Source organism: Cotesia glomerata, linkage group LG2, assembly GCF_020080835.1.
Source record: "Cotesia glomerata isolate CgM1 linkage group LG2, MPM_Cglom_v2.3, whole genome shotgun sequence".
NCBI classification, from domain to species: domain Eukaryota; kingdom Metazoa; phylum Arthropoda; class Insecta; order Hymenoptera; family Braconidae; genus Cotesia; species Cotesia glomerata.
In genome coordinates, this window is record NC_058159.1 from 15,048,035 (window position 1) to 15,070,656 (window position 22,622).

Consider the following 22,622-nt stretch of genomic DNA (forward strand, 5'->3'; position numbering starts at 1 on the left):
GAAAAGGGAGCTGGACACTTCTTAGTTAATATTTTTTTGGTTACAAATTAATTATCGTCCTGAGCCCGACTCAGTAGTATCGACTCTTCCAGTCAAGTAATTTTTATCTCACCGCTAGTGCAGGCCTTCCCACTCAGCGTAGTGAAATTCAAAAATCATTTTCTCAGTTAAAATAAATTCAAACGAAATTACATAATAAAACAAAAATCATTTCTCAATTAAAATAAATTCAAACGAAATTATACAATAAAACAAAGATCATTTTTCAGTTAAATTAAGTTCAAGTGAAATTATATAGCGAAATAAAATTATCTCTCAGTTGCAGTAAAGTTAAAATATAAACCAAGGGAAATTACGCAACGAAACAAAATCAGGTATTGTAAATTTCTTTTCTTTTATGTACCATCTCAAAGTGTTTAATGGTTCCGTCGCGTATTGCATCTCTTGGATTAAAATCCGATTGTAATTATTTGTAAACAATTTATGTAAAGTTTTGACATTTATAATATATGTATTAAATTTAACCATCATCTTTTCAATCTAAAAAATTAAAACCAATCAAACTCCTCCCGATCCCAATCTAGAGGTTTTGTATGAAACTTGGATTAAAAATAAATAATAATTAAAATTACGCTAGGACGTAACAATAATTTGGCGCTCGAACAGGGACTCGAGCAGTTTGATTGGTGACAACATTTAGGGTGATCACAAACCGACGCACATTTTTTTTTTTTTTATTTTATTAAAACGGCGTTCTGCTTGTGTGTCCCAATAATCTATTCTTTTCTTCGCTGTTACAAACGGTAACGGCCCTTCTTTCCAAAAAGTTGGCGCGCATTTGCTTTGCATTGAAACAGCGTTCCACTTTTGTTCTTTCACTTTCTTTTATTATTTTGTTTTACATGTACGGGCTCCCGCATGCCCGGTAGAAGCAAACGAGGGGGCAACGGGCTCCGTTTTTGGAAGAAAAAGTTCGAATTAAAGTCAAAATTAAATAACATTGCAGAGGAATTAAAAGAGGAAGAAAGAAAAGTCAAAAATAAAATCTCACAATTAAATAAAGAAATAAAAGAACTTAAGAGTAGAAAACCGCGAATAATTAAAATACAAGAATTAAAAAAAAAAAAAAGAATTTATCTAGCTCATTTATATACTAACAAAGAAAAGTTCCAAAAAAGTTTTTGTGTTCCACGTGTTTACTTTCCGCAGTCTGACCCACTGGGTTTTTACGTACCCTGTGGTGCGAACCAATAAAACACTTTGAGAATTTGATATATATTTTTTTTTTTTTTTTTTTTCTCTCTCTAATTATAAGTTTGAAAATTTTTTTTTTTTTATTATTATTATAAAATATTGGATCACATATGAAATTATATATTTATATTCGTCAATATTATTACTAATGCATAAACAAAACCAGATTGAACTAGTATGAATTGTTTTGGGTTTGAAGACTTGGGATGTCAAGATATCAATTGATATAAATTTTTGTACACTGTTAAAATGTCAAATCATTCTATAATGTATTGATATGTCGAATTTTCAATTGATCTCGCTTACCCCTTTCGTCACACCGTACCATTTTAAATCTTATTAAACACACTATATATTTGGTGGTTTGGTCTCACAAAAGCTCTAGACTGACCGTGAATAATCTCCCCGCGTTTTGCCCATGAACGTTCGAAATTAAAAAGGTTTAGTCTCTATGTCCGATGACAAGCCCCAGAAACCGTATCATCTGAGAGGTCAAGGACCTCCACCTTACTCTGAAGGGTTACCGGCACCAACCAAACCTCGGAAATTTAAGTTTACTGAACCTACTGGAGATTCTGGCTTGGGTGACACCCTTGCTCTACCTGAGATATCGGACGACGAGGACGATTTTTTAGTTCCAGGAAGTCCAACCAGTGGTTCTAGGGAAACAACTCCAGCGCTGCAACCTTCTACGTCCGGTTTGCCAAAGATTCTTCTCGATCTCCCTCCAGAAACTCAAAATCCTCAAAACGCCCCTGAAGTTCAACCAGAGGCCCCGATCATCCAAAACCCCCAAAACGCCCCTGAAGTTCAACCAGAGGCCCCAATCATCCAAAATCTTCAAAACGCCCCTGTTCAACCAGAGGCCCCAATAGTCCAAATTCCTCAGAACGCCCTCGAAATACAAACAAGAGCCGCAAGTCTTTAGCGGCCTCGACAAAACATAAATAAATCAAATCATAAACCAACCAGTCGAACCGGTCGATCCTCTGTTAGCCGCTCAACGATTAATCGATCAAATTTTGGACTTAGAGCCGATAGCTCGTCCTTTTATTAATCCCAGACCTAACAATATGTCTTTAACCCCAAATCAGAATATCTCACTGACGGACGCACTGTCCTTTGTTCCCAAGTTTGAAGGGAACCCTAGCGAGCTCATCGACTTCCTGAATTGTTGTAAGGAAGCTAAGTCTGTCCTGCCAGAGGCAGCTGAGGGAAACCTCACGAAGCTCATATACGGGTCGAAACTTGGAGCCAAGGTTAAAACTTCTTTAAACATTGCTGTCCCAGTGACGATCGCAGGTTTGACGTCGGAGCTGAAGAAGATCTACGTTCCAAACAAAACGCTTTTCCAACTCCAGGGTGAACTGGGACGAATGTATCAAAAGGACACCGAATCTGTAGTGGAATTTGTAAACAGACTACGGAAGAAGGGACGCGAGATCGTCGAGTGTTTCAAAGCCGAGAACCCCGATGCGACACCACAGGCAACCACCGACTTCGAAAACAAGGTTGAAACCACCATTGCGGACTGCTTCACCCAAAATTTAATAAATGAAATCGATCAGCGTATGACGCCAAGTGTAACGGTAACGGAAGCGCTCTCCAAGGCGATCACGATTGAGAAAAAATTAAACGCACGCAAGGAGATGCGCCGTGATCCCAATAAGGGAAGCCAGAAGAAAGAAGAGGGGAAGAAGAGCGATGCCCAACCTGTGAACCACGCGGTACCATCTTCAACTGAGTCTCCCACTTCTACACCGGATACAAAGAAGAACAAAAAAAGGAAGAACCAAAACAACAAACAAACCCAGGATCAAAACTTGGAACAAAACTTCAGCAACTTAAATGTAGCGGTCTACCCAGAACGGTGCCGTAATTGTAAACAACCAGGGCATTATGCAAAAAATTGCCCGGTATTAACCTGTCAACTTTGTTTTGAGAAGGGACACTCAGCCAAAGAATGTCCTCAGTTGAATACAACTAATCCAACTAATGCGTACGCACAGTGTAAATGTCAATTGTGCGAAAACTATGGGCATACCGCCAGGTACTGTCCCACCAATCCTAATAAAAGAACAATTCCGATTCAAGTCCAAAAAAATCGGAGTCAAAATTTTCCGCAGCAAATTCCAAGTCAGTCGTTCGGCCAAAATCCAGGCCAAATACGCAAGTATTGCGAATATCATCATTCAATTTCTCACAATACTAGCGAATGTCGCACGGCTCAACGTGCTGCATCAAACGCACAGACCCAAAACGCGGCGTATTCTAACAACCAAATTCCTTTTTTCAACAATAATGCCACTAGTTCTGGTAATTATTCTTATAATCCTAACCGCCCTCTGGGACCCACTCAAAACAATGCTTCTTTTCCTCTGGATGCAGGGAAGAACAACCGACCCCAACATTCGGTACACCTCTCGGTCGAACCAGTCCCCGAAGAGGACTCAGAGTAAGTCGGGTCGATGTGAAACTAGACACTGACAACCTGCCCTATGCAGTAGCGGGTGAAACAGCCAACGGAGATGACATCGTTATGATGCTTGACTCTGGGGCATCCCCTAATTTAATTAAGGCTAGATTTGTTAAGAATAGTAGTAGAATAGATAGTAATGATATAATAGAACTACACGGGATAGCTAATGTCCCGATTAGTACTCTAGGAAGTGTTATGTTAAGATTATTTGATAAAGCGACTTTATGTCATGTAGTCCCGGACGACATGGTAATACCCCATGCCGGCCTAGTTGGATCGCAGTTCTTCGCGACCCATGGGGCAAAAATTGACTACAAAAATAAACTTTTGAAGATGGATGGTGAAAAATTCCCTTTTCGCCAAGCCAATCGGGTAGAGAATGGGGTGATGTATATTCCACCCCGAAGCGAGTCCACCTTTTTCATAGAGGTTCAGAATCCAGAGGTTCGGGAAGGGTTCATCCCTAAATTACGAATTTGTAAGGGTGTATTTGCCGGTAATTGTTTAGTGAGAATAAACAACATGAACCGCGCATACCTGCAAATTTATAACACAACTGAAGAAGAGGTAGCTGTAAAAATCCCGAACCTAGCGGTTCGCGAAATCGAACAAGTAATGACGCAGGATTTGTCTTCAAAGAACCCCTACAATCGGCTAAGCATTACCAAACCCATCTTCAATATTAATCAAAATATTCCCGATTTTGACAGATTCGAAAGAGTCAAACTTCTACTGCGCCTAGATTATCTGGGTGAGGAGGAAATCACCCACGTTGAGGATCTTGTAAAAAAATATGCTGATAGGTTTTACATACCCGGGGAACCTCTAAGTTCCTCCAGCAAATATCAACACCGGATACCTACCACTAGTGATCACCCTATCACGGTCAAACAATATCGAATTCCTCAAGCATTGAAGGAGGAATTGGATAGACAGATGAAAGAGGGTTTGAGCACGGGAATTTTGACACCTTCGGAATCTCCATACAACAGTCCTGTATGGATAGTCCCGAAGAAGGCCGACTCTCAAGGCAATAAACGCTGGCGTGTAGTGATAGATTTTAGACTTTTGAACGATGAAACTATCACTGACGCGTACCCGCTACCAAATATTACTGATATTTTGGACCAACTGGGAGAGTCAAGGTATTTTTCGGTGTTTGATTTAGCTTCTGGTTACAACCAGATCGAGATGGATCCCAGGGATCGTCATAAAACAGCGTTTTCTACTCCCCAAGGACATTAGGAGTATCTCCGAATGCCCTTCGGGTTGAAAAACGCTCCAGCGACATTCCAACGCTTAATGGATTCCGTCCTCACTGGTCTGCAAGGCACCGCCTTGTTCGTATATCTAGATGACATAATTGTTTTTGCTCGTGATCTTGAAGAGCATGGTCGAAAAATTGACCAGCTCATGACCCGACTACGAGAGGCAAACCTGCAGCTGCAACCCGACAAATGCGCATTCCTGCGCCCTGAGGTCAATTACTTGGGCCATATCATCAGCAGGGAAGGTTTGAAACCTGACCCTGCTAAATTAACGGCTGTAAAAGACTTTCCAGTTCCTAAAACACAGAGGAACGTGCGGGAATTTCTAGGGTTGACGGGCTACTATCGTAGGTTTATAGAAAAATATTCTCATATCGCTAAACCACTGACCAAATTACTCGAAAAAAATTCTGAATTTAAATGGTCGGACGCAGCCCAGAAGGCATTCGACATATTAAAAGAAAAGCTATGTACGGCTCCGGTTTTACAGTACCCCGACTTCTCAAAACCTTTTATCATCACTACCGATGCATCTGGGTATGCTATCGGAGCGGTTTTATCACAGGGGGAAATCGGCAAAGACCGGCCGGTGGCATATTATTCTCGAGTCTTGAGAGGACCCGAGTTAAATTACGACACATACGAGAAGGAAGCACTGGCTATAGTTCAGGCCGTGAAGCACTTCCGTCCGTATGTGTATTTACGTTCGTTCACCATTGTCACAGATCACCAACCTCTTGTTTGGTTTAAATCGGCTACGGAAGGAAACACTCGCGTCCTCAAATGGCGCCTTCGTCTGGCTGACTTCGATTACAAGGTGGTTTATAAACCTGGCAAGGTAAACACGAACGCCGATGCTGTGTCTCGTAACGTTCCTGACTCCGTCAATGTCATCACACGAGCACGACAAGCTCAACTAGATTCTAAATTAAACCTCGGTGAAGAACCTTCCACTGAGTACACGAACAATAATATAAACCTTGACGCAGGCCTTCCCGTCGAGATGCACAATTTAATCCCACCAGGTAACCCGGTAGTCCCGAAAAAAAGGGGTAGACCGCGGAAGCGTCCGGAGGAACCAATCGAGGAAAGTTTGAATCTAGATGGTTCGACACCTCGGTTAGACCCTGACACGTTGTCTAATATATCGGAGAACTCTGATGAGTCAGAAGCCCCGAATAGACCCAAAGTGGATGATAACTATAAGCTAAATTCTAATTTAATCCCGCAAGGAGGTCTGGCGGTCCCGAGAAAAAGGGACAGGCCACGCAAAAGCCAAGGGATCCTGACCGAAGAAGAAGTGGATCCAGTAGATTCGGCACTTCGATTGGGTCCTGATGCATCGTCCTCAGAGGACTCTGATGAGTCGGAATCCTCGGACGACTCCGAAATGGAAGACAGCAACTTTAAACAAAACAAAACAACCGGTGCAGGCCTTCCCACTAAGAAATCTAATCATAACATAATTCGGGTAAAAGAAGCCCTCGAATACCGAAACGATAGTTTGGTATATTTTTTGAAAGGAAACGGGGATCCCTGTGACGAAGGATTTCGATCCCTTCGAATATCCCAAAAGTTACCTAAGGTCGGGATAATGGACATCGGTCAAGTGTCCTGGACCCGACGGGGGAACAAAAATTATTTCGGTTTGGTGATTCGAAACAATGGCGAATCCTCTCTTATAATCAAAAGTAACATCGCAAAATGTCTGGTAAAATTAAAAGGGATATTACGGGATAAGGGTTTGAAAACTTTCTCAATAGCTTACTCAGAATTCGTTGAGAATATTCCGTGGACGGAAATTCTCTCTATAATCCATGACATTTACGACCATACTCCGATTAAAATCATAATATGTTTGAATACATTACGCTACGTTCCCCCGGAAGAACGTGATCGTGTTTTCTTTGAAGCCCATAAATCCCCAATTGGAGGACACAAAGGGGTTTCAAAAACGTATCATCGAATACGCACACACTACTTCTGGGAAAACCTAAAACAGGACATACAGGTCCGTATCCAACAGTGTCTGGAATGTCAGTTAAGGAAGTTGGTCCGGGTTAAGACCAGACAGCCTATGTTGATAACTGACACCCCAGGCACGGTCTTCGAAAAAATCGCGATGGACATTGTGGGTCCTTTACCTCGGACCGGAAACGGAAACGAGTATGTCCTCACCATTCAGGACGTATTCTCGAAATTTTGCGTAGCAATTCCGTTGCCGAACATGTTAGCATCTACGGTCGCCGACGCGTTTATCAAACGCTACGTAAGTACGTTTGGTGCTCCCAAAGCGTTGTTGACTGATCAAGGTCGTAACTTTATTAGTACGTTTATACAACGCATCTGCAAACGCTTCAAAATAAAGAAAATCCAAACCACAGCATTCAGACCCCAATCCAACGGATCTCTTGAACGCTCACACCATGTGTTGGGCGAGTATTTAAAACAATACATTAACAAAGAGACCGAGTGGGATGAATGGCTAGAGCTCGCTATGTTTTCGTACAACACGTGTGTCCGTGAAGGAACACGATACACCCCGTTTGAATTAGTCTTTGGTAAAATAGCACGAGTACCTTCGGGTGAACCGTTGCACGATTTGGATAAACTCCCTACCTATAACGATTACATTATCAAATTAGTGGAACGTTTAACTCAAATCCGACAATTAGCTCGCGACAATCTGATCGGTGCAAAGCTTAAATCGAAAGAAATCTACGATAAGAAGGTGAAACCCTTAGAGATAAACATTGGCGATAATGTGTTTCTCCAAAAGGGGCCCAAACCTCACAAATTTGGCGACCATTACGATGGACCCCATGAGGTAATCGAAGTTCTTCCCGAGGGTAACGTGCGTATCAAACTCGGGAAACAAACGAAAATTGTACACCCAAATAGACTAAAAAAAAAAAAACAATTCAAGTCTCAAACCCAATCAAAAACAACAAGTCTAAGGTCGGAGACCTCGATCCCGACTTTAGACCATAAATGTTCTTTCTTTTCTTTTTCAGAATGAAAGCTGTTCAATATTTCCTCCTTGTACTCATGTCTTACTGGGGACTGGTGGGCGCCATAATCGGCTACGATTGCGGCAACCAGGTCCTCAACATGACAACGCTATCACTCGTGGACATAGACGAGTGCGAACTGGAAGAAGAAAAATTGGAGACAACGCTGCCAAATATTGCGTTGCTTCAATTAAACGAATATGAGCATCTCTCAGTAGTACAATGTAAAATAAAGATTCACCGGGTTATCCAGCACTGCGGCTGGCAGTCCTATAATTCCCTTGTCAGCAACGGAATTATGGACTACGTTTATCCTATAACCCGCGAAATGTGCCAGGTTGCGCACGACCATGGCACATTACGCATTGGTAATACTTTTATAGATGGAATAACCCCTAATGTTACCATAACTAAAAGTATCACTCTCGCGGGAGGCGTGAATAACAACGCGGATTGTACCAACGTCCAATATAGCGATGCGTATGGTAGTTGGGACAGTGTTTTCGTGACCGGCACTGCCACCATCACGATTCGCACCCAACAAGCTCGCGTTAAAGTCACTGACGACAAGATACACTTGCCATCAGGAACTTCATGTAAATTAAGCAAGGGTAAGTGTATCGATCCAGAGGATGGATACACTTACTGGCAGTCACTGCCCCGCAAATACTGTACTACTGAAACGTACACTGTATTGTATCGCGGTGCAGCCACTCGCCTTAGGTCTAAGTCGGAAACCGTATACTCACTCAATGTAAGAGATACGAGTTTCTCCCTAAGCACGACTGGAGTTGAAACCTCATGTGGTGTCCCAGTCACTAAGACTGAGCATCCAAAATTATATATCATTAACCAAAAAGATTTGGAAACTCTTGAGAAAGGGAGCATTGCAATCTCCCATCCAGATAATTTAGATATCTTTCTTTACGTGAATGCCAAATTCATTTACGTAGAGAGATACATGAGGTCTCAGGTCCAGTCGCTGTACCTAGATGTAATTAAAAAGCGATGTCTCTTGGAGAGAGAAGTCTTGAAGAATACTCTCTCGATAGCGTCTACTCAACCAGATGAGTTCGCCTATCGTTACATGGAGGGACCAGGATACATGGCCGTTGTTGCAGGTGAGGTAGTACATATCGTACAGTGTGTGGCAGTCGAGGTGAAAATTCAACACGCTGAGAAATGTTATAACAGGATGCCTGTTCAACGGGTCAACCGAACGTTATTCCTCACCCCCCGAACACATATCCTTACCGATTATGCAGCCGAGCTGCCCTGTAACTCTCCATTGTTACAGTTCTACAAAGTGGGCTCAATATGGTATAAATTTCTGCCCAAGCCTGTTGAAACACTTCCTCCGAAGACATTGAAGCCCAGCACCAAAATGACCTGGAAGTACCAAAACCCGGTCAACCTAGCAACTGGAGGTATCTATTCCAAGGAGGACCTGGACGCGATGAGGGGTAGGATCATGTTCACCATAGAACAGAGCGCTACCCTCGACACTCTGGCCCAGCAGTTCACCAACTACTCAGGAGGAAATCCGTCCATCACCAACGTTCTCAACGAACAAGTATTGGAACATTTGGCAGAAAGTGCTTGGTCACGGACTTGGGGACGATTCACCGGCTTTGGCACGTACTGTGCTGGAATAATAGGCGTTGTAATCTGTTTGCGACTCGTCAAGATGGTTGCAGATACGATCATCCACGGATATGCATTACATACTGTCTATGGATGGTCCTTATGCCTCATCGGAGCTTTTTGGGACTCAATGACCAACTTACTATTGCATCTTGGAAAACGTCGAGATCATACTACGCCACCTCCATCATCCGGACCTGCAGTTAAGGATGTCGAGTTGGGAGAAGTACAACCTTCCAACGCCCAGGAGCTTTATCCACTACTATCCGCACACGCTACACCTCAACCTGCAGCACCGAAGTATGTCTCATCTCAGTCGCCTGTACCTCAATCTACCATACCTCAGTCTGCTATGACTCAATCATCATCGTCAACACCAACAAATGCAGCTCCAGCTCCAAGAACATTCATTCAAAATTAAGTAATTAAATATAGGTATACAAGGCTCATTGAGCATAACTATGTGTCGTACTCGATGGATTGCTTTCCCAATCCGCTCGTGCCTCCGTCTAACGGTGGGGGTGTTACGTCGCGATCAATTTAACAACTAAATTCGTTGTATTTGGGAAATGCAAGTCATTGGTAAATGTGCATAGCTCTGTTCATGCGGCCATTAAAAATACATTAAATAATAATATAAAAATTGTACACTCGTCTTGCCTCAATGACGCCTGAGTCATTAGAGTATAGACATACAGAGGATATTTTTCCCGAAAAATATTTAAAAGATAAAAATAGTTGTTTAAAACAGAACCATAAAACTTAGGTAATGGGTCCTGAAGGCCTAAACAAATATAGAAAACGGAAAAATATCCTCGACTGCACGTGTACTTAGATTAAGTAAAAATTCGACATAGGGGCTAAAAGAGAAACTTCTTCTAAGAGCCCATAATAAAATTTTAAGTATTTTTCTGGAAACAGAAAAATAATTTACGACTAGGATTAAGATAAATTTTAAATAATATAGTAGAAATTTTTTTTTTCTCTTCCAATAACGGAACAAATAAGATAAAATAATTTTAAACGATAAAATAACTAAGATAAACTAAGTAAATATTAAACCGTAAAATAAAAAGTTTAAACCATAACTATTAAAAAAAAAAAAAAAAAAAAAAAAAAAATGAAGTTTTTTTTAACATGCGACCAAATAACAAAATATTAATCTGGAATAATAAATTCAAATAATAGTATCACATAAAATAAATTACATACAGCAGTAAAAGTTCATGAATAAAATATTATTTAATTGAATTACTAGGAATAAATTTTAGAAACTTCAACGATATTAATCAACTAAAACACAAATTAATAAAAGTAAAATCTAATATAAAATCAAATTTCAAAAATGACGAATATTAATAGATCTTTTTGGTAAATAATAATTAATAATTTTCCTGATAAATAATACAATTTCCTAGTAAATATTAAATAATAAATAAATAAATAGCCGTGCCTGTAAGTGGATGTGTAGGTGCGCATACCCATCCAGTTACATGAGGGCGGGCCCTAGAAGTTTCCACTGAGAGAAGGGATCTAGAAAGGAAAAGCCCTTTCCCGATTGGGCAACGATTTTCCTCCTCCCTCAAGGCCCTGGAATAGGACCCCCGAAAAGGGAGCTGGACACTTCTTAGTTAATATTTTTTTGGTTACAAATTAATTATCGTCCTGAGCCCGACTCAGTAGTATCGACTCTTCCAGTCAAGTAATTTTTATCTCACCGCTAGTGCAGGCCTTCCCACTCAGCGTAGTGAAATTCAAAAATCATTTTCTCAGTTAAAATAAATTCAAACGAAATTACATAATAAAACAAAAATCATTTCTCAATTAAAATAAATTCAAACGAAATTATACAATAAAACAAAGATCATTTTTCAGTTAAATTAAGTTCAAGTGAAATTATATAGCGAAATAAAATTATCTCTCAGTTGCAGTAAAGTTAAAATATAAACCAAGGGAAATTACGCAACGAAACAAAATCAGGTATTGTAAATTTCTTTTCTTTTATGTACCATCTCAAAGTGTTTAATGGTTCCGTCGCGTATTGCATCTCTTGGATTAAAATCCGATTGTAATTATTTGTAAACAATTTATGTAAAGTTTTGACATTTATAATATATGTATTAAATTTAACCATCATCTTTTCAATCTAAAAAATTAAAACCAATCAAACTCCTCCCGATCCCAATCTAGAGGTTTTGTATGAAACTTGGATTAAAAATAAATAATAATTAAAATTACGCTAGGACGTAACACTCCATTGAAAATTATTTTGCACTTATTATTTCAATGTGCTATGATAACATGTTTTTCAGTTCCTCTTTCTAATATTTAAACGATTAAATTATTATTTTCAGTCAAATGCCACCGAAAAAATCTAACCTCAACAACGCGAGCAGCAAAGGGTCACGACGCAAACGTGTTGAAAGAGCTCAGCAATTACCAGAACAAATCGAAACAAGAAATGCAGCTCAAAGAATCAGGACTGCAGAAAGTTGTGCACAAGAATCTCAAGAACAGCGTGACAAACGTCTGCAACAGAATATTACGAGAACAAGAGCGGCACGAGAACGAAACATAGCTACAGTACAAGTACTAGATCGACAAAGGCAACAGATCAGCCGCTCATTAATATGTGCATCATTCGTTCGGCTTGCCTTTGAATATGCACCAGATATTAACTACTCAGCGCATTCAAAAATTGCTATCGGTGGAATGGATAAAGTATGTCAATATTGTCAGGCATTGAAATTTCGGAATGAAGCAGCCGGCATGTGCTGCGCATCAGGAAAAGTTGTACTGTCACCTCTACCCGCTCCGCCGGAGCCTTTATTATCCCTTCTTACTGGCAATTCAGATGATTCCAAATTATTTTTGCGTAAGATACGCAAATTTAATTCTTGCTTCCAAATGACGTCATTTGGGGCAACTAAAATTTGCGATCGTGCATCCGATGGACGTAATTTTGAAACTACATTCAAAATTCAAGGCCAGGTGTACCATAAAATCGGATCACTGATGCCAATGCCTGATAACAATCCGAAATTTCTTCAAATTTATTTTATGGGCGATTGTGAAGAGCGCGTGACGACTCGGTGCCTGTATAATTTTATTGAACAAGCAGAGGAAAGAGCAATTGTGATATTATTGGAAAATTTTTTAGAAGATCACAATCAACTAATTCAATTGATCAAAAGAGTTTCGCCACGACTGCAAAATGACAATTATCAAATCGTCATAAAAGCCGACAAAGTACCATTAGGTGAACATGCTGGTAGATTCAACGCTCCAACAGTTGATGAGGTTGCTGTTATCATGGTTGGTGATCCAGTTGACAAAAGATCTATAAAAATTACACGGCGAGACAACACTGTCAGTACGATTTCGGATCTACACCGTTTATATGACGCACTACAATATCCATTGATATTTTGGCAAGGACAAGATGAATATCACCTTAATATCAAACAGTATGATCCAAATACCGGTAAATTTGACAATTATCTATTTACTTTCTTACTGTACGTATAGATTTTAATTTCGTATTGCATTTTATTTTTTATTTTTTTAGGTGATTACAGAAATAATAAAGTTAGCTCAATAATGAACTACTACGCACACCGAATAATGGTTAGACAACATCAAGACAATTATATCCTTCGATATCGTCAGCTGTTCCATCAATACATTGTTGATATGTATGCTAAGGTCGAAAGCGAACGCTTGCGATTCCTTCGATTCAACCAGGCAAAACTACGATCGGAAGAATATATTCACTTACGAGATGCTGTTGCTGGAAACATCGATGGAAATTTAAATCCCAATGACATCGGTAATGCTTTCATTTTACCTTCAAGCTACATCGGCAGTCCACGGAACATGCAGGAATACATACAAGATGCGATGACTTACGTACGTCATTACGGCCGACCGGATTTATTTATTACATTCACATGTAATCCGAATTGGGAAGAGATACAAACTTTACTATTGCCAGGACAACAAGCCATTCATCGTCATGATTTAATTGCACGTGTGTTTAAACAAAAATTGAAATCCTTAATTGATTTTATTGTTAAATATTCAATTTTTGGTATCACACGTTGTTGGCTGTATACGATAGAGTGGCAAAAGCGAGGTTTGCCTCATGCCCACATTTTGGTTTGGCTTAAAGATAAAATCCGTCCTGAAGAAATCGATCAAATAATTTCAGCCGAAATTCCAGACCCATTAATTGATCAAGAATTATTTGATATTGTCACCAAACACATGATCCATGGGCCATGCGGTGCTTTCAACATGACGTCACCGTGCATGGAAAATGGAAAATGTAAAAAAAACTTCCCAAAGCCACATACGAATGACACGATCACGGATATTGATGGTTATCCAATGTATCGCCGCAGAAGTACTGAGAATGGTGGCCACACATTTACAATGCGACTGCCGAACTTTCCAAATCAAGTTGAGTTTGATAATCAGTGGGTGGTACCATACTCACCACTACTTTCAAAAACTTACAAAGCTCATATCAATGTTGAGCTTTGCAGTTCTGTTAAATCAATTAAGTATATTTGTAAATATGTAAACAAAGGCAGTGATTTGGCCATATTTGAAGTACAAAACATAAATAAAAATGACGAAATAGCACGATACCAAATGGGCAGATACATTAGCAGCAATGAAGCTATTTGGCATATTCTCAGCTTTCCCATCCACGAAAGAGATCCTGCTGTCCAACATCTGGCAATACATCTTGAAAACGGTCAACGTGTATACTTCACTGAAGAAAACGTTCTCCAAAGAGCATTCGAAGCTCCGAAAACGACTCTAACTGAATTTTTTACATTGTGTCAAAAACCTGATGTTTTTGGCCAATTCGCGAAGACATTGGTGTATGGTGATGTTCCACGTTATTTCACATGGAACAAATCCAGTAAAAAATGGGAGCCACGGAAACAAGGAAAACCACATCCTTCCATTACGGGCATATTCAAAGCTAAGACATTGGGGAGACTTTACACGGTACATCCAAAGCAACGTGAGTGCTTCTATTTACGTTTGTTATTGGTGAATGTTCCCGGACCAACGTCTTTTGAATTTTTACGAACAGTTAATGGTCGAGTATTCAATACATACCAGGATGCATGTCGTGAACTGCAATTGCTAGAAGACGATAACCATTTAGACTTAACACTTGCTGATGCTGCGTTGACATCAACACCGAATAACATTCGTCAGTTGTTTGCAATTATTTTGACGACATGTTATCCCTCGCAAGCACAAACTTTGTGGGAAAAATATAAAAATTGTATGACAGAAGACATCTTGCACCGAATTAGACAAACAAATCAATGCCAAAACATAGATTATACACCAGAGATGTACAATGAAGCATTGGTCTTGATCGAGGATTTATGTGTTCTTATTTTAAATTTACCACTTAATCATTATGGTATGCCATCACCTAATCGTCCACCCACCGACTTAGTCAATACCGATTTACAACGAGAAAATCAATATGACCATGGAAGTTTAGCAACAATTATCATGAACAGTGAACCATTACTGACAGCAGAACAAAAAATTATTTATGATCGGATTATGCTGGCTGTTGCTGCTGAACAAGGCGGTTTTTTTTTCTTGGATGCACCCGGTGAAACCGGTAAGACATTTTTAATATCGTTGATTCTTGCCAAAATACGGTCGCAACAAAAAATCGCATTAGCAGTAGCATCGTCAGGCATTGCGGCTACTTTACTGGATGGTGGGCGAACAGCACATTCAACATTCAAGCTGCCATTGGACGTTCATAATAAACCAGATGCAATGTGTAACATCAAAAAGAATAGTGGAATAGCTGCAGTGTTGCGGAAGAGTTCTATAATAATTTGGGATGAGTGCACAATGGCACACAAATATTCACTTGAAGCATTAAACAGAACTATGCAAGATTTAAACAGCAATAATAAACTTTTCGGTGGTGCTATCTTACTTTTGTCTGGTGACTTCCGGCAGACCTTACCGGTTATACCTCGCTCTACTTTCGCGGATGAGATTAATGCATGTTTGAAACAATCATTCTTATAGCGAAGTGTTAAAACACTTCGATTGACCATAAATATGCGAGTACAATTGCAAAATGATCCATCAGCACAAATATTTTCCGAACAATTACTAGATATTGGGAACGGTAAAATAGAACTGCAACCAAATACGCAATGCATTAAACTACCAGACAATTTTTGCACTGTTGTTCAGGATAAAAATGAATTGATTCAGAGTATTTTCCCGGATATACAGAATAATTATTTGAATCATGAATGGCTTAGTCAACGGGCGATTTTGGCAGCCAAAATCGTTGATGTTGAAGAAATTAACTTCCAGATACAACAGTTGTTACCAGGCGATCTGATGTCTTTTAAATCAATCGATACTGTTGTTGATGAAAATGAAAGTGTAAATTTTCCGATTGAATTTTTAAATTCATTAGATATCCCTGGAATGCCACCACATAATCTTCGATTAAAGATTGGTTCCCCTATTATTCTCCTCCGTAATTTGAATCCACCTCAATTATGTAACGGTACGCGTTTGGTCATCAATAAGATCACCGGAAACATTCTTGAAGCAACCATTTTGGCTGGGAAGTTTAAAGGAAAAGTGGTTCTGCTGCCACGTATTCCGATGATACCATCAGATTCTACCATACCCTTCAAAAGGCTACAGTTTCCAATTCGTTTAGCTTTCGCCATGTCTATAAATAAATCTCAAGGTCAAACAATGTCCATTTGTGGTTTAGATTTGGAAAATCCATGTTTTTCTCATGGGCAACTATATGTTGCGTGTTCACGTGTTGGGAAACCGTCGAATCTATTTGTGTTAGCTAAAGACAGGTTAACCAAAAACATTGTGCACTGATTGGTGTTAAATTAAATTGAAATTGAAAGTATTTATAATTCAAAAAAATAGATATTAATGTTTAAAAGTTTAAGACTGTCTGCCTTGCCTACCTCATTCATGAGTTTAAGCGTCACATGTTATTTACTGTATTATACTGTAATATACTTATATTTGTTATAAAATTAAATGGAAATAATAAATCTGATAAATTTTTATTTTGTACCTATTGATTTCTGCTTAATATCAAGTGTAAGAACATTTTAATTAATTGTGTTCAACGTACTTCCCCTTCAAATCTCAATCCAGTGAATTTGTATACCAACATCAACATTTTCGTCTTTGTTCGTAAATAATTTCATTGTACTAAAGGGTTATAGTAGTAGAAAGTCAAATAAGGAGATCACCATATTTTTACTATAATGTAATATAACAAAAACTTTAGCCACAGCAACGCGTGGCCAGGTCAGCTAGTTACATTATAGTAAACAATCTAAGAGGAACAATAAGAGAACATCAGTCACGGAGTCCACTATGCTTTTTCACACAGATGGTATTTGCGTTAGGAGCTACAAGATGAAACTGATTACTAATTGTAACAGAATAGTTCTAATAACTTTAAAAAGGGAAGGGGTATGTATTCTCTAGCTACCTACTATTTATAGTATTTTAACGAGAAGAGGGGATATTCTAAACCAATTATTATACAGCTTATTATGTTTATATAATGACAGAGAGGGGGGACGCTATGATCCTAGGGAAAATTTTGAATTTTGTATAAGCTTCTAGTTATATTCTTGTTGTTATCTGAAAATGTCTTTCCAAGGTTATAATTTAAAGCCATTATGTGGTAAAAATCTAAAAGATGTGCTAACAGAGCGTAGACGTAGGATAATTACGCGGAAGTTGAAAATAAATACAGCAGTGTACAAGTTTACCATTGTGAAAATACATATTCAAAAAACCTCAAGGGAGAAAAATCAGTGCAAATTATGTAAATCAGACAAGTCAGGAGTGCACATTAAAAATTGGAAGTTTTTAGCTTTAGTAGATGATGAATCGAGACACTTTGAAAAATCTATTGAAATTCCACAATTATGTATACCATCGGGACTAGAAGAAAACTATTATCAGCAGGGATCCTGGAAAGTGAGACAAGACCCACCATCACTACGTAGTTCAACATGTGCTTTTATTTTGACTCATTGTGACAAATTACCAAAAACCATAGATTTGAATCATCTTAGTTTTCTGATGCAATTCAACCCCACAACAGAAATCATTGAGATGAAAAACTCTTCTACTCTAGACTTTGGGATAGTTGAACACACAATGACGGTGAAGGATGTATGGAAAGATAATTTCTGGGGGGTAGGAATTCATTATTTTCCATATTATCTCCCTACGCTATACCATGCTGAGGGAAAAATACCATATGATGACCAAAACTAAGATGAAGAGGGGATGCTTACGAAATTTTTACTGTTTTGGGAAAACGACCTCATTCTCTATCTTCCTTTTTGAGTATTAAGTCCTTTTGAGTTTTGTGTTCTATTATAAAAAAAAACATGGAAAATAGCTGGGAAGACGCTAGTGACGAGTTTTTTTTAAACGCGTATGATGCGTTTGTTTGCGAATCAATCAATAATATTGATAATGATAGTTTTGACTGTGGAGTGAGCGATAGCCAAATTATGGTTGGCGCGCATGGCTGGACACACAGAGTCCTCGAGTGCCCCTTAGTTACATCAACCCAAATAATTCCGGGAGAGAAGTCCTTCACTTCAGCTCTCACGTTAGCCGAAGAATTCATCAGAGAAGATACAGTTCGCGCTCTACCCACAAATTTAGATGATTATTTAAAGGAGACAGCCGTAAACATTGTCTCAACAATAAATAACAATTATTCGGAGGAGCAGAAAATCAATATCAACCCATTTATCATGGAATATGAGCATCAAGGTAATTATCAAAATTTTGATGATAATTGCAATATTTTTGAATTTGTAATAAACTGTTTTTTTTTTTTTTATTTTTCAGGACAAGGCGGACTTTCAGAGTTCATCCTGGAGAAATCATCAGAATTGATTTACAGTATTTTAGAGGCCTTCTTCATTAGAGGAATTGGTATGTATAATATTTTATGCTATTTTCTTATTAGATTTTATGTATATATTCACATATTTATTGTTTCATTTAATAATTTCAGATTTGAGTGAAACCCAAGAAATTAGCGACTTGGATGCAGAGGCGACGGAGGAGAATTCAGCCATTACATCTATACCAATAGTTACATTGGGTGAAGAAGAGGAGACATCGGTCATTACACCAGTTCCAGTGCTAACTTTGGAAGATGAGTCAAAAGATATTTTTGATTTGTCATTAGAGGATGGTGAAACCAAAGAAAAAGGAACGACTCCCTTATCTCAAGAGATGAATAGAGTCATTAAGGAAATCGTCAAATTTCGGGGGAAAAAAAAAGAGGACCGCAAATAAGTGCAAATGAACCTTGTACCAAAAAGTTTAAACAGTTTGGAAAAAATATGTAATAATAATAATAATAACAATATTAATAATAATAATAATATACCTGTGTATGTTTTTATGATATTCTGAATATATCATGAATATACATCCCCGGATATATCTCTGAATATATCCCTGTATTAATCCTGATCATATTCCCGGATATATAAAGAAATATATACCATCGGATATATGTCACATATATTCCTAGATATATCATAAATAAATCCCGAAAAAACATTACCGGATGTATCTCGAATATATTCCTAAATATATCCTGAGCATATCACTGAGAAATTCGCGGATATATCCTAGGATATATTCTAAGATATATACTGAAGTATATATTCTAGAATATATGTATGGATATATGAGTTGTGCATATACAGTAGCACTCAAAAGTATTTTGACAAATATATTTAATGGTTTAATTAAAAATAAATATGAAACACAATAATCATTTATTTATTTTTTTAACACCTTTTGAATGAACTACAGAATAGTGTCAAAGAGGTTCTTATTCGTAATAAAAGAAAGTTTAATTTTTAAAATATTAGTAAAATGGTGGCTCAAAAGTATTTTGACATTTTTGAAAAAAAAATAATTTAACGCATAATTATAATTTACAGCAATAAATATATTAGTATTTAGTAGCATATCCCTTGGCCTTTATGACAGCCTTGCATCGCTCCGGCATTGAGTCGATTAATTTTTGTAATCGACTTATTGGAATTTGATCCCACTCATTTTTTAGAGTTTCAAACAAAGCGTTTTTGTTTGAATAATTTTGGGTTTTTACACTACGTTTCAATTCTTCCCAGAGATTTTCTATCGGATTCAAGTCGGGACTTTGACTTGGCCACTCAAGAACTTTAACTTTTTCACGATTTAATAAGTCACTAATATGCTTTAATCTGTGTTTGGGATCATTGTCTTGTTGAAAATACCACTTAGCTGGCATGTGATGTTTAGCATATGGTAACATCTGAGACTTTAATATATTTGCATACATGAACCGATCCATTTTTCCTTCTATTCGAACTAATGGTCCAACTCCAGACCGTGAAAAACATCCCCAAACCATCGCACTACCACCTCTATGTTTAACTGTGGGTATTTGATACCGATAATCGTATTTTTTGTTTACTGGACGCCGAATGTACTTGATACCATCAGATGACATTAAATTAAATTTACTTTCGTCACTCCATAAAACTTTAGACCACTCTAAACTTGACCACGATATATGCCGTTTCGCGAACTCAAGACGAGACTTCCTGTTTTTTTTTCGATATTAAAGGTTTTTTAGCCGGTCTTCGGCCATATAACCCTAGGACCTTTAAGCGTCGTTTAACAGTAGAAATATGAATATCTACGTTATATTTTTCTTTTAATTCATTTTTTATCATTACAGCGGACATCCGTATATCATTTGCTGATAACTTTTTTATAATATGATCGATGTAAGAAGAAGTTTTTCTTGGACGGCCTGTTCGAGGCTTACTTTCGACAGTTTTTCTTTTGTTATAGACTTTATTTCATAAGCTAACTAACTGTCGAGACACTTTAAACAAACGAGCAACTTCTGTTTGTTTCAATCCTTGTTTTAATGCATTAATAACGGCTTTTTTATAATCACTAGCATACTCCTTGCACATAGGCATATTGAAGTAACCACAACTAGTAAATATATGTAATAATAAAAACTAAGGAACAAGTAATCTGCGAGATTTTTTCAAGTCAAATGCGTGTCAAAATACTTTTGAGCTCACGGTAAGTCAAGTACATTCGGTGGCGCGGTGTGTAAATAAACAAGTTGTAATTTGATACGCTTAAATAGTCGCAATTACACTACTCTACATTATACTCAATACATTTTCCGATAGGCTTTTATTTTAAAAAAATATTAAAAAATTTTATGTTGTCAAAATACTTTTGAGCGCTACTGTATCTTCGGATATATCTTTGGGCAAATTTGAGTATATCCGGCATATATTCTAGCATATATAATCACATATATACTTGCATATATTTCCAGAATATATGCTAGGATATATATTTGTCACGAACGGAGTGAGTGATGGGCGCAAGGAATATGAAATAGAAATCTCAAATATCCGAACGTTATCACTTTGTCCGTTCGGGAGCTAAATTAAAAATTGCGTTGGAGTGTGGAGCGGTACACAAGCTCGGACGTTATCTCTAAGTGTTAACTTAGAGAGAGTAAGGATGATGGATCCTGCTGACTTCGGTCACGAGTAACCTATTCTATTGTTTAGTTGTAATTCTATTTTGTAAAGGAGATCTTATTTTATTTTAAAAGTAAAAATGAAATAATTAACTTGTTTATTTGTTTGAATTTATTGAGAAAAACAGGTGAAGGTGTTACAAATTTGGGTTTACAAAACGGTTAATAAAGATAGAGATAAAAGAGAACACAAATGTCAGAAAAATAATGTCTTAAAAGTAGATAATGTTTGAGGCTTACCCTGGAAGTCTGCTCTTTAGTAGAGAGGCTCAAATTTAATGGACCCTTTCACCTTCTATGGGTAGTTTTCACTATCGAAATACCGTATCTCGTGTGTCACGGAGAAATTAAGTATTTACTAATAATGAATTATTTTAATCTTCGCGACTTTACGCGGAAAAAAAAACTTAACACTAATCGACACTCAACGGCGGAAAATAATTACTTCGCGATTCTCGCGGAAAAATCAACGCTCAACGGCGGAATAATCAAAAATCAACGCTCAACGGCGGAAAACAATAAAAAGAAATAAAAACGGAATATAACTATGGCAAATATCGGTGAATTTACCTCGTTAGTGCTACTAAATGTAATCTAACCACGTGCAAGAGTAGTTAAACAAGGGGGGAATGGCTCCCCGATAAAGTAGATTCCTGTAGTACCGACATTTTGGGTTTCTACCTTATCGACGGCTTTAGCGATATCGACGGTTGTTTTTTAGGTCTGTTTTACCTGTTACCGACTGGGGTTATCATCGATTTGGTGATTGAATTTGACCGACTGGGTTTATCATCGATTTGGTGATCGATGGGGATCTGTTTTACCTACTGTGGGGTGATTATCGATTTTTTGATTGATTTTTTTTACCATTATTTTTTGAGGTCAAAATGCTACCACCCCAACAGCACAGCTGATAGCGTGTATCAGCTGTGGTGTTGATGTGATATGCACTTATTTGATGTGATGATGAATTTTATATATATTCAAATGACTTGTAGTATAAGTATATGCGAGAAAGTTCGATACTTACGCCGCTCTGGTGGTGAAATTTCGATGTTGGTATTGAAGTTTTCGTAGTCGCTTGCTTATCGAGTTGGGGTAAATTTTTATCGACAGTTTGAAAAGTAGTGATCTATGTTATCGACTGGGGGCTGTTAACAGTTGTCATCGTGAATTTTAACGTTTTTTAACCTCTCCTCTCTCTCTCGATTACGTCATGTTTTTTTACGTCATCCGACAAGTTTAAACCTGTTTTTTGGCGTTGTCATCGTTGGGAGGGGATCGTTGGTGGGGAG

General features: G+C 38.1%; 3 protein-coding genes across 3 annotated transcripts; all 3 read left to right on the forward strand.

Moving 5' to 3' along the window:
• Positions 1 to 12,563: 12,563 nt before the first annotated feature.
• On the forward strand, positions 12,564 to 15,743 carry LOC123258951. The gene is made up of 3 exons (XM_044719208.1): positions 12,564 to 13,174; positions 13,235 to 13,686; positions 13,777 to 15,743. Exons 1-3 carry the CDS (start codon positions 12,564 to 12,566, stop codon positions 15,741 to 15,743), a joined length of 3,030 nt encoding a protein of 1,009 aa, XP_044575143.1.
• A 33-nt stretch (positions 15,744 to 15,776) lies between these two features.
• LOC123258952 (ATP-dependent DNA helicase pif1-like) lies at positions 15,777 to 16,574 on the forward strand. The gene has a single exon (XM_044719209.1). It carries the CDS (start codon positions 15,777 to 15,779, stop codon positions 16,572 to 16,574), a length of 798 nt encoding a protein of 265 aa, XP_044575144.1.
• A 1,547-nt stretch (positions 16,575 to 18,121) lies between these two features.
• Positions 18,122 to 19,052, forward strand: LOC123258953. Its single transcript, XM_044719210.1, has 2 exons — positions 18,122 to 18,680; positions 18,763 to 19,052. The coding sequence occupies exons 1-2, from the start codon at positions 18,122 to 18,124 to the stop codon at positions 19,047 to 19,049; spliced, it is 846 nt and encodes a 281-aa protein (XP_044575145.1). The 3' UTR covers positions 19,050 to 19,052.
• The last annotated feature ends 3,570 nt before the right edge of the window (positions 19,053 to 22,622 follow it).